The 10,994-nt window shown below is 60.7% G+C and overlaps 1 protein-coding gene across 1 annotated transcript in view; it reads left to right on the top strand.

The window, feature by feature from the left end:
• Positions 1-707: 707 nt before the first annotated feature.
• PRR12 (proline rich 12) overlaps positions 708-10,994 on the top strand; it is a 34,353-nt gene continuing 24,066 nt past the window's right edge. Inside the window, exons 1-3 of the mRNA XM_064737363.1 lie at positions 708-799; positions 5,296-5,457; positions 7,014-10,384. Coding sequence (XP_064593433.1) covers positions 5,361-5,457; positions 7,014-10,384 — 3,468 coding nt within the window. The 5' untranslated portion in view covers positions 708-799; positions 5,296-5,360. The remainder of the gene's footprint in view (positions 800-5,295; positions 5,458-7,013; positions 10,385-10,994) is intronic.

Raw genomic sequence — 10,994 nt, 5'->3', positions numbered from 1 at the left:
CGGGGATGATGTGACAATGCCATGATGTGACAATTTCGTCCTCTGTCTGTCTGTCCGCCAGCCTGGTGATGGGGAATTATTTGGCACGGAGATGATGTGACAATGCGCAATGTGACAATCCTGTCTGTCTGCTGTCTGTCGTCCAGCCTGTGATATGGGGGAAATTTTGGCACAGGGGGATGGAAATGTACAATGCCATGATGTACAATCTCCTGTGTCTGTCCGTCCAGCCTGGGTTCGGGGGATGGGGATGTGACACAATGCCACGATGTGACAATTCTGTCGTGTCTGTCTGTCTGTCTGTCTGTCCGTCCCAGCCTGGTGTACAAGGGGGGGGGCTGTGATGGGTCAGGAGGTTGTTTTGGCACAGGGGAGGTGACAATCCGTGTGACACACCTGTCTGTCTGTCTGTCTGTCTGTCCGTCCCAGCCTGGTGTTCGGGGGATGGGGGGGATGTGACAATGCCGCAATGTGACAATCTCCTGTCTGTCTGTCTGTCCGTCCCAGCCTGGTGTACGGGGGATATTTTGGCACAGGGGATGTGACAATGCCATGATGTGACAATCTCCTGTCTGTCTGTCTGTCTGTCTGTCCCAGCCTGGTGTACGGGGGATATTTTGGTACGGGGGATGATGTGACAATGCCGCAATGTGACAATCTCCTGTCTGTCTGTCTGTCTGTCCCAGCCTGGTGTACGGGGGCTCGCGGGGGTCCCACCCCGACCCCGACCTGCTGCACCGGCAGCCGTACGGAGCGCCCCACCCGCTGCAGGGCTATGCGGCCAACCACCACCCGCCAGGTACGGCCCCTGTGGCACCCGCTGGCACCCATTGGCACCCACTGGCACCCACTGTCACCCATTGTCACCTGTGTGTCACCCATTGTCACCCTTTGTCACCTGGGTGTCACCCATTGTCACCCATTGTCACCTGTGTGTCACCCATTGTCACCCTTTGTCACCTGGGTGGCACCCATTGTCACCCACTGGCACCCATTGTCACCCATTGTCACCCACTGTCGCCCATTGTCACCCATTCTCACCCACTGGCACCCATTGTCACCCATTGTCACCTGTGTGTCACCCATTGTCACCTGTGTGTCACCCATTGGTACCCATTGTCACCTGTGTGTCACCCATTATCACCCATTGTCACCTGTGTGTCACCCATTGTCACCCTTTGTCACCTGGGTGGCACCCATTGTCACCCATTGGCACCCACTGTCACCCATTGGCACCCATTGTCACCTGTGTGTCACCCACTGTCACCTGGGTGGCACCCGTTGTCACCCACTGTCACCCATTGTCACCTGTGTGTCACCTATTGTCACCCTTTGTCACCTCTGTCAGCTTCTGTCACCTACTGTCACCCACTGTCACCTGCTGTCACCAGTTGTCACCTGATCTTATTTACTGTCACCTCCTGTCACCTTTTATCTCCTACTCCCACCCACTGTCACCTTCTGTCACTTCTGTCACCTGTTGTCACCTTTTGTCTCTTTCTGTCACCTCTGGTACACTCGGTCACCTACTGCCACCTCCTGTCACTTCCTGCCACCTTTTGTCTCCTGCTGTCACCCACTGCCATCCCCCTTCACCCTCTGCCATTTCTGTCACCTCTGTCACCTACTGCCATCACCTTTTGTTATGTTCTGTCACTTTCTGTCACCGTTACCTCTAGCACCTCCTGCCACCTTTTGTCACCTTCTGTCACCCTTTGTCACCTCCTGTCACCCCCCATCACCCACAGACACCCTTGTGTCACCCTGACCACGTAGCACCGCCACGCCAGGTCCCTGTGTCACCTTGTCACCTTGACACTCCAACTCGGTGTCACCCTGGGACGTTGTCCCCTCACGTTTCCCGCCATTTTTCTCTTCATGTTTCCCGCCCTTTTCTCCCCTCACGCTTCCCGCCATTTTTCCCCTCACATTTTCAGCCTTTTCTCCTCTTTTTTTTTATAACTTATTTTCCTCTCATTTCCCATCTTTTTCTCTCAAATTTACTTCCCTTTTTGCCTTCCATTTTTCACCTTTTCCCTCTCACATTTCCTGCCCTTTTCCCCCTCACGTTTCCCTCCCTTTCCTCCCCTTGCATTTCCTACTCATTTTTCCCTCACATTTCTCAGTCTTTGCCTCTCACATTTCTCACTATTTTTCCCCTAATATTTCCTACCAATTTTTCCCTTTTCATTTCCTTTGTCTTTGTTGTTTCATTTCCCACTCAATTTCCCCTCACGTTTCCCGCCCTTTTCCCCCCTCATCCTTTCCCGCCATTTTTTCCCTCAGATTTCCCCCCTTTTTTCCCCTCACATTTCCCATCTTTTCTCCCCTTTTTTAATAACTTTTCTTCTTCTCATTTCCCATCCTTTTCACTCAAGTTTACTTTCCTTTTTGCCTTCCATTTTTCACCTTTTCCCCCTCACGTTTCCCTCCCTTTCCTCCCCTCACGTTTCCCACTCATTTTTCCCTCACAATTCTCACTCTTTGCCTCTCACATTTTTCACTCTTTACCCCCTAACATTTCCCACCAATTTTTCCCGTTTCATTTCCTTTTGCTTTGTTGTCTCATTTTCCTCCCATTTTCCCCTCACGTTTCCCGCTCTTTTCTCCCCTCACATTTCCTGCCATTTTTCCCCCCATATTTCCCACATTTTTTCCCTCACATTTCCCATCTTTTCTCCTCTTGTTTTATAACTTTTGTTCCTCTCATTTCCCATCCTTTTCCTCAAGTTTATTGTCCTTTTTGCCTTCCATTTTTCACCTTTTTCCCTCATTTCCCCCTTTTCCCCCTCACTTTCCTCCTTTCCCCCATTTTCCACTTTTTTCCCTCACATTTCCCATCTTTTCTCCTCTTGTTTTATAACTTTTGTTCCTCTCATTTCCCATCCTTTTCCCTCAAATTTACTTCCGTTTTTGCCTTCCATTTTTCACCTTTTTCCCTTCACATTTCCCACCCTTTTCCCCCTCACGTTTCCCTCCGTTTCCTCCCCTCACGTTTCCCACTCATTTTTCCCTCACAATTCTCACTCTTTGCCTCTCACATTTTTCACTCTTTACCCCCTAACATTTCCCACCAATTTTTCCCGTTTCATTTCCTTTTGCTTTGTTGTCTCATTTTCCTCCCATTTTCCCCTCACGTTTCCCGCTCTTTTTCTCCCCTCACATTTCCCACCAATTTTTCCCTCACATTTCCCACTCTTTGCCTCTCACATTTTTCTCACTTTTTCCTCTCACATTTCCACATTTTTTGCCCTCACACTTCCCACCAATTCTTCCCCCATGCCCTTTTCCCCTCACATTTTTCACCCTTTTTCCTCTTAAGGTTTTCTGCGACTTCCTTTCTCGCATTTGCTGCCATTTTTTCCCCCCAAGTTTTACGCCTTTCTTTTTCTCACATTTTTTCACACTTTTCCTCCTAACGTTTCCCACCAATTTTTCCCTTTTCATTTCTTTTTGCTTTGTTGTCTCATTTCCCACCCATTTTCCCCTCACGTTTCCCACTCTTTGCCCCTCATGTTTCTCACTTTTTCTCCCCTCATGTTTCCCTTTTCTCCTCACATTTCCTCCTTTTTCCCTCACATTTCCCCCTTTTTCCCCTCACATTTCCCCCATTTTCCCTCACATTTCCCACCTTTTCTCCTCACATTTCCCCCTTTTTCCCCTCACATTTCCCCCTTTTCTCCCCTCACATTTCCCTCTTTTTCCTCACATTTCCCCCTTTTTCCCCTCACATTTCCCCCTTTTTCCCCTCACATTTCCCACTTTTTCCCTCACATTTCCCACCTCACTTTTCCCCCTCACATTTCCCGCCCTTTTCTCCCCTCACGTTTCCTGCTTTTTTCCCCTTACATTTCCCCCTTTTTCCTCACATTTCCCCCATTTTCCCCTCACATTTCCCCTTTTTTCCTCACATTTCTCCCTTTTTCCCCTCACATTTCCCATCTCACTTTTCCCCCTCACATTTCTCCCCTTTTCCCCTCATATTTCCCACCTTCTTCCCCTCACATTTCTCTCGTTTTTCCCCTCATGTTTCCCGCCCTTTTCTCCCCTCCCATTTCCTGCTTATTTCCCCTCACATTTCCCCCTTTTTCCCTCACATTTTCCCTCACATTTCCCCCTCACATTTCCCCCTTTTCCCCTCATATTTCCCCATTTTCCCTCACATTTCCCATCTTACTCCCCTCATGTTTCCCACCCTTTTCCCCCTCACATTTCCCCCTTTGTCCCCGAGCTGTCCCCAAGGTGTCCCCATGTCCCCCCCAGGTCTCTCGGGGCTCTTTGAGACGGGGCTGCACCACGCGGGGTCACCCCAAACTGTCCCCAAGCTGTCCCCAGGGTGTCCCCACAGTGTCCCATGGTGTCCCCAAGCTGTCCCCATGTCCCCAGGGCTGTCGGGGCTCTATCCCAGGGTGTCCCCAGGGTGTCCCCATGTCCCCAGGTCTCTTGGGGCTCTATCTCAGGGTGTCCCCAAGCTGTCCCCATGTCCCCAGGTCTGTCGGGGCTCTATCTCAGGGTGTCCCCAAGGTGTCCCCAGGGTGTCCCCACAGTGTCCCATGGTGTCCCCAGGCTGTCCCCATGTCCCCAGGGCTGTCAGGGCTCTGTCTCAGGGTGTCCCCACAATGTCCCATGGTGTCCGCAAGCTGTCCCCATGTCCCCAGGTCTGTCGGGGCTCTATCCCATGGTGTCCCCACAATGTCTCATGGTGTCCCCAAGGTGTCCCCATGTCCCCAGGTCTCTTGGGGCTCTATCCCAGGGTATCCCCAAGCTGTCCCCATAGTGTCCCATGGTGTCCCCAAGGTGTCCCCATGTCCCCAGGGCTGTCAGGGCTCTATCCCAGGGTGTCCCAAGGTGTCCCCAAGCTGTCCCCATGTCCCCAGGTCTCTCGGGGCTCTATCTCAGGGTGTCCCCACAATGTCCCATGGTGTCCCCAGTCTGTCCCCATGTCCCCAGGGCTGTCAGGGCTCTAGCCCAGGGTATCCCCATGGTGTCCCCAAGCTGTCCCCATATCCCCCCCAGGTCTCTCGGGGCTCTTTGAGACGGGGCTGCACCACACGGGGTCACCCCAAACTGTCCCCAAGCTGTCCCCAGGGTGTCCCCACAGTGTCCCATGGTGTCCCCAAGCTGTCCCCATGTCCCCAAGCTGTCCCCATGTCCCCAAGCTGTCCCCATGTCCCCAGGTCTCTCGGGGCTCTATCCCATGGTGTCCCCAAGCTGTCCCCAGGTCTCTCGGGGCTCTATCCCAGGGTGTCCCCAAGCTGTCCCCATGTCCCCAAGGTGTCCCCATGTCCCCCCCAGGTCTCTCGGGGCTCTTTGAGACGGGGCTGCACCACGCGGGGGGCGCCGCCCCCGACGCCTCCGTCATGAACCTGATCTCAGCGCTGGAGTCGCGGGGACCCCAGCCCGGACCCTCGGCCTCGTCCCTGCTCTCCCAGTTCCGCACGCCCTCCTGGCAGACTGGTGGGTCTGGGGGCTTCGTTTTGAGGGGGGTCCCAGTTCGATGCCCTTCTGGGGGAGTTTGGGTTGGTTTTTTGGGGGGGGGGGGGGTGTCCCAGTTCTGCATGCCCTCCTGGCAGACTGGTGGGTCTGGGGGCTAATGTTGGGGGTTTTATTGGAGTGGGGGGTCCCAGTTCTGCACGCCCTCCTGGCAGACTGGTGGGTCTGGGGGCTTCATTTTGAGGGGGGAGTCCCAGTTCTGCACCCTCTCCTGGGGGTTTTGGGGAGGGGTCTCAGTTCCGCACGCCCTCGTGGCAGAGGTCTGGGGGCTTCGTTTTGAGGGGGGGTCCCAGTTTGATGCCCTCCTGGGGGAGTTTGGGTTGGTTTTTTGGGGGGTGGGGGTCCCAGTTCTGCACCCTCTCCTGGGGGTTTTGGGGAGGGGTCTCAGTTCTGCACGCCCTCCTGGCAGACTGGTGGGTCTGGGGGCTTCTGTTGGGGGGTTTTATTGGGGTGGGGGGTCCCAGTTCTGCACCCCTCCTTGCAGACCAGTGGGTCTGGGGGCTTCGTTTTGGGATGGGGTCTCAGTTCTGCACCCCCTCCTGGGGGGTTTTGGATGGGGTCCCAGGTCTGCATGCCCTCCTTGCGAACTGGTGGGTCTGGGGGCTTTGTTTTGGGGAGGGGGTCTTTATGTTGCTTTGGTTTTAGGGGAGGGATTTTATTTTATTTTATTTTATTTTATTTTATTTTATTTTATTTTATTTTATTTTATTTTATTTTATTTTATTTTATACTGAGGGGTTTGTTCTGCACTTGGGAGTCACCATTTACCCCAGGGGGGGGATCCCCATTTACCCCAAATGGGGTCCCCACATGTCCCAGGGTGCCCCCCACCCACCCAAATGGGGTCTCCATGTGCACGTGGGTGTCCCCCCACCCACCCAAATGGGGTCCCCCCATACCCAAATGGGTCCCCACATGTCCCAGGGTGCCCCCCACCCACCCAAATGGGGTCCCCCCATACCCAAATGGGTCCCCACCTGTCCCAGGGTGCCCCCCACCCACCCAAATGGGGTCCCAGGGTGCCCCCACTCCCCCTGGGGGTGTCCCCCCTCCCCAAATGGGGTCTCCACATGTCCCTGGGTGCCCCCCACCCACCCAAGTGGGGTCTCCATGTGTACGTGGGTGCCCCCCCCCCCCCCCAAATGGGGTCCCCTCATGTCCCAGGGTGTCCCCCACCCACCCAAATGGGGTCCCCCCTTCCCCAGATTGTGTCCCCATGTGTTCCAGGGTCCCCCCACTCACCTCGGGGTCTCTCCCCTTCCCCAAATTGGGTCCCCACATGTCCCAGGGTGTTCCCCCACTCCCCCTGGGGGTGTCCCCCCATACCCAAATGGGTTCTCCACATGTCCCAGGGTGTTCCCCCCTCCCCAAATGGGGTCCCCAGTTGTCCCAGGGTGCCCCCACTCCCCCTGGGGCTGTCACCCCCTCCCCAAACAGGATCCCCCCTATATCCCACGGTCCCCCCAACCCTTTCCCCCCTGTCCCCCCTGTCTCAGCCCGTTCCTCTCTGCCCTCCCCAGCCATGCACACTCCAGCTCCGGCCGAACTCTTCATCTCGGGCGCCCTGCCCGGCTCGGGCACCTTCCCGTCCTCGTCGGCGCTGGGTCCCTACCAGCACCCGGCGTCGTTCGGCGGCCGCAGCTTCCCGGTGGGGTCCCCGCTGAGCCTGCCCGAGGCCGCCTTCAGCCCCGGCTCCAACGGGCTGCTGTCCCCGCACGATCCGCTGCTGCACATCAAGCCCACGCAGCCCGCCGTGCCCTCCTCGCTGGGCTTCGACCGCCTGGGCTCGGCCGTGCTGGGCTCGGCGCTGCCGGCGCAGACCCCTCCGTACCGGCCGGCTCCCAGTTCGTCCCAGTTCAACCTGCTGGCCGCGGCCGAGCAGCCGCCGCAGCTCTACAACGCGCCCGTGTTCGGCGGCGCCAACGCGGCGGGCGGCGGCGAGCGCGCCATATCGCGACAGGACAGCGTCATCAAGCACTACCAGCGGCCGGGCGCGGCTCAGCCGCAGCTGCCGCCGGCGCCGGGGCTGCAGCACTACCTGAGCTGCGGCGGCTCGTACCAGCAGGTGCCGGCTCACCGCGCCCCGCTGTCGTGCAGCCCGCTGGGCGAGCAGTCCCCGGCCAGCTCCGAGGGCTCCCAGCAGCCGCCCAAAGCCGCGCCGGCGGCGCCGCGCCCCGAGCCGGGGTACCGGCCCATCATCCAGTCCCCGGGCTACTCCGGCGGCGCCAACGCCGCGGGCAACGGCGGCACGGCCGGCGGCAACGGCGGCAAGTCCAAGAGTTACTCGGCGTCGCGGCAGCCGCCGCGCTCCACCAACACGCCCAAGTGCCAGAGCAGCTACACGCCCAGCACGCCCAAGCCCAGCTCGGTGATCGCCAGCCAGTCTCCGGCCTACTCACCGGGCCAGCCGCCGCAGAGCCTGCTGGCCATGGGAGCGGCCCCCGGTTACAGCGGCCCCGGCGCGCCGCAGAGCCTGGCGGGGACAGCGCAGCCCTCGGGCGGCTTTGGCGCGGGCCAGGCCGGGGACATGGCGGGCAAAGCGGGCGGCGGCTACCAGGGCACGGGGCAGGGCGGGCAGCAAGGCGGGCTGCAGCCGTGCGTCAGCGCCGCGGGCACCTACTCGCCCGAGCAGCTGCAGGCGCTGCCCTACGGCGTGCAGCCCGAGGGGGCGCAGCCGGGGGGCTACGGGCCGCCCGCCCCCTCGCAGCAGGGTCTGCCCACGGCCAGCCCTTCGCTGAGCTACAGCACCACCGGGCACTCGCCCGCCATGCCCGGCCCGCCGCCGCTGCCCTACGCCGGCCTGGGCGGCTCCAGCCCCTCGCCCATCATCCGCCCGCTGCAGTCGCCGCCGGCGGCGCGGCCGCAGAGCGGGGCCTCGCCGGGGCAGTCGCAGAAATACCTGGGCTCCGTGCTCTCGCCGTCCTTCATGGCCCCGCAGGGTTACGGCGCCGCGCCGGGCGGGGGGCTCGACAGGCAGCAGCCCCCAGCCCCGCCGGGGGCGCCCCCCAATTTCGGCAAAGGGGCCAAGGGCGAGGCGGAGCTGCTGGCGGCGGAGCGCAGCGAGGACGAGGATTTCCTGATCCAGCACCTGCTGCAGGCGCCCAGCCCGCCCCGAGAGGGGCTGGGGGGCTGCGAGGAGCGCCCCAAAGCCTTGGGGGGCTACGGCGGCGCGCTGGGCAAGGAGGAGCGGTACCAACTGCAGAGCGTGATCCGGCCCAACTCCAACCTGGAGGCGCCGCTGGAGCTGGCGCTGCTCAAGGAGAAGAAGAAACCGGAGAGGGGCAAAGAATTCCGGGGGGCCAGCGGAGGAGGAGGAGGCGGCGGCGAGGTGGCGGCCACGTCGGTGGTGCACTACGGGCACCAAGCGCCGCCCGCCATGGACTCGTACGAGATGAAGAAACCGCCCGAACACCTGGCCGGGGGCAAGGAGCTGGGCCAGCCGCCCCCTCCTCACTCGTACCTGCCCAAAACCCCCGAGCACGGGCGGCTGGTGGGCGAGGGACCCCCGTTGGAGCCCCACAACCTCCTGCTGGACCCCTCGCCGGAGCTGGGGGGCTCGCTGCTGCCCTCGGTGCTGACGCACACGCAGAGCCAGCTGCACCCGCGGCCCAAGGGCCGGGCGCCGCTCGACGTTCACCTGCTGGAGCAGCAGCGAATGCCGCCCCCTCCTCCGCCGCCCCCTCCTCCGCCGCCCCCCGCGCCCCCCTCGGCGCCCCCGGCCCCTCCGGCCGCCCCCTCCCCGCAGCTGCTGCTCGAGGCCCACCTGCACCAGGTGCGCTCGCAAGGCCTGGACCCCCAAGCGCCGCCGCCGCTGCCCCCCGACTCCATGGAGGTGTTGCCCCCTCCCCAAGAGATCCAGGACTTCTTGGAGCCCCCCTTGGGTTTGGAGCCGCACTTGGGGCAGAGCGCGGGGGTCCAGGGACCCCCCGGGCACCTGCTGGACCCCGAGGGGGGGGTCCCGGCCGTGCCCCCCGAGGCCAAGGATCAGTTTGCCGAAGGCGGCAGCCCCGCCGGGGGCAAGGGGCGTTTCGTGCCCCTCACGTCCATCTGCTTCCCGGACGCGCTGCTGCAGGACGAGGACCGCGGCTTCTTCCCCGGCATGGAGGACATGTTCGGGCCCCCGCCCGAGGATTTCCCCAAGGCCAGCGAGGAGGAGGAGGAGGAAGGCAGCGCCAACGCGGCCGCGCTGGAGGCGGCGCGGCCCGAGGGGATGAAGGCTCCCCCTCCGTACGACATGGGGCAGAGCTACCCCGCGTTCTGCCCGCAGGACGGGGCGACCCCCGGGGAGCCCCCTCAGCTGGGGCTGGAGCCCCCCAAACACGAGTTACCCTCCACGGTGAACGCGGAGCCGCTGGGTTTGATCCAGAGCACGGGCGACGGCGGCCCCAAACCGCCTCCTCCACCCCTGAGCACGCCTTTATTCTGCTCCTCCAAACCCAAAAAACTGCTCAAAACCTCCTCCTTCCACCTGCTCCGCAAGCGGGACCCCTTCCCGCCGCCCAAGAAGACCTACGCGCAGGAGTACGAGTTCGAGGACGACGAGGACAAGGCCGACGTGCCCGCCGACATCCGCCTCAACTCGCGGCGCCTCCCGGACCTGCTGCCCGACCTCATCTCCAGCTGCCGCCGCGCTCCGCTCACGCCCATGGGCGACATCGACTTCTGCCCGCACCCCGGCGCCCACCACGCCGCCGCTCCCAAGAAGCGAGGCCGCAAACCCACCAAGCCCAAGCGGGAAGGGCCGCCCAGGCCGCGGGGCAGGCCCAGGATCCGGCCCTTGGAGCCGCCCGGCTTCCCCGAGGGAGCCAAGAGGCCGCGGGGAAGGGGCCGGGGTCGGGGCAAGAAGGGAGGAGAGGACGGAGAGGGGATGGAGCCGCTGCGGCCGCTCAAGGTGAGGGGTTGGGGTGCGCTGGAAATGGCGCAAAATTGGGGTTTTGGGGTGCTCGGAATGGTCCCCAAGTTTGGGGTTTGGGGTGCTCGGAATGGTCCCCAAGTTTGGGGGTTTGGGGTGCTCGGAATGGTCCCAAAATTGGGGGGTTTGGGGTTCTCGGAATGGGCCTAAAATTACCCGAAATTGGGAGGTTGGGGTGCTCGGAATGGGCCAAAAATGGCGCAAAATTGGGGTTTTGGGGTGCTTGGAATGGTCCCCAAAGTTTGGGGTTTGGGGTGATAAGAATGGTCCCAAAGTTTGGGGTGCTCAGGATGGGCCGAAAATGGCGCAAAAATGGGGGTTTGGGGTGCTTGGAATGGGCCAAAAATGGCACAAAATTGGGGGTTTGGGATGCTCGGAATGGGCCTAAAATTACCCGAAATTGGGGGGTTGGGGTGCTCGGAATGGTCCCAAAGTTTGGGGTTTTGGGGTGCTTGGAATGGTCCCAAAGTTTGGGGTTTGGGGAAGTTGCTGAGGAGCTTCAAATGGTGCCAAAATTTGGGGGTTTGGGGGATTTGGGTTGCTCGGAATGGTCCCAAAGTTTGGGGATTTTGAGGTGCTCAGGATGGGG

Source organism: Zonotrichia leucophrys, unplaced genomic scaffold (assembly GCF_028769735.1).
Source record: "Zonotrichia leucophrys gambelii isolate GWCS_2022_RI unplaced genomic scaffold, RI_Zleu_2.0 Scaffold_49_388800, whole genome shotgun sequence".
Classification (NCBI taxonomy): Eukaryota; Metazoa; Chordata; class Aves; order Passeriformes; family Passerellidae; genus Zonotrichia; species Zonotrichia leucophrys.
Note: the sequence above shows the minus strand (reverse complement) of the source record. Positions and strands in the feature narration are given on the sequence as shown.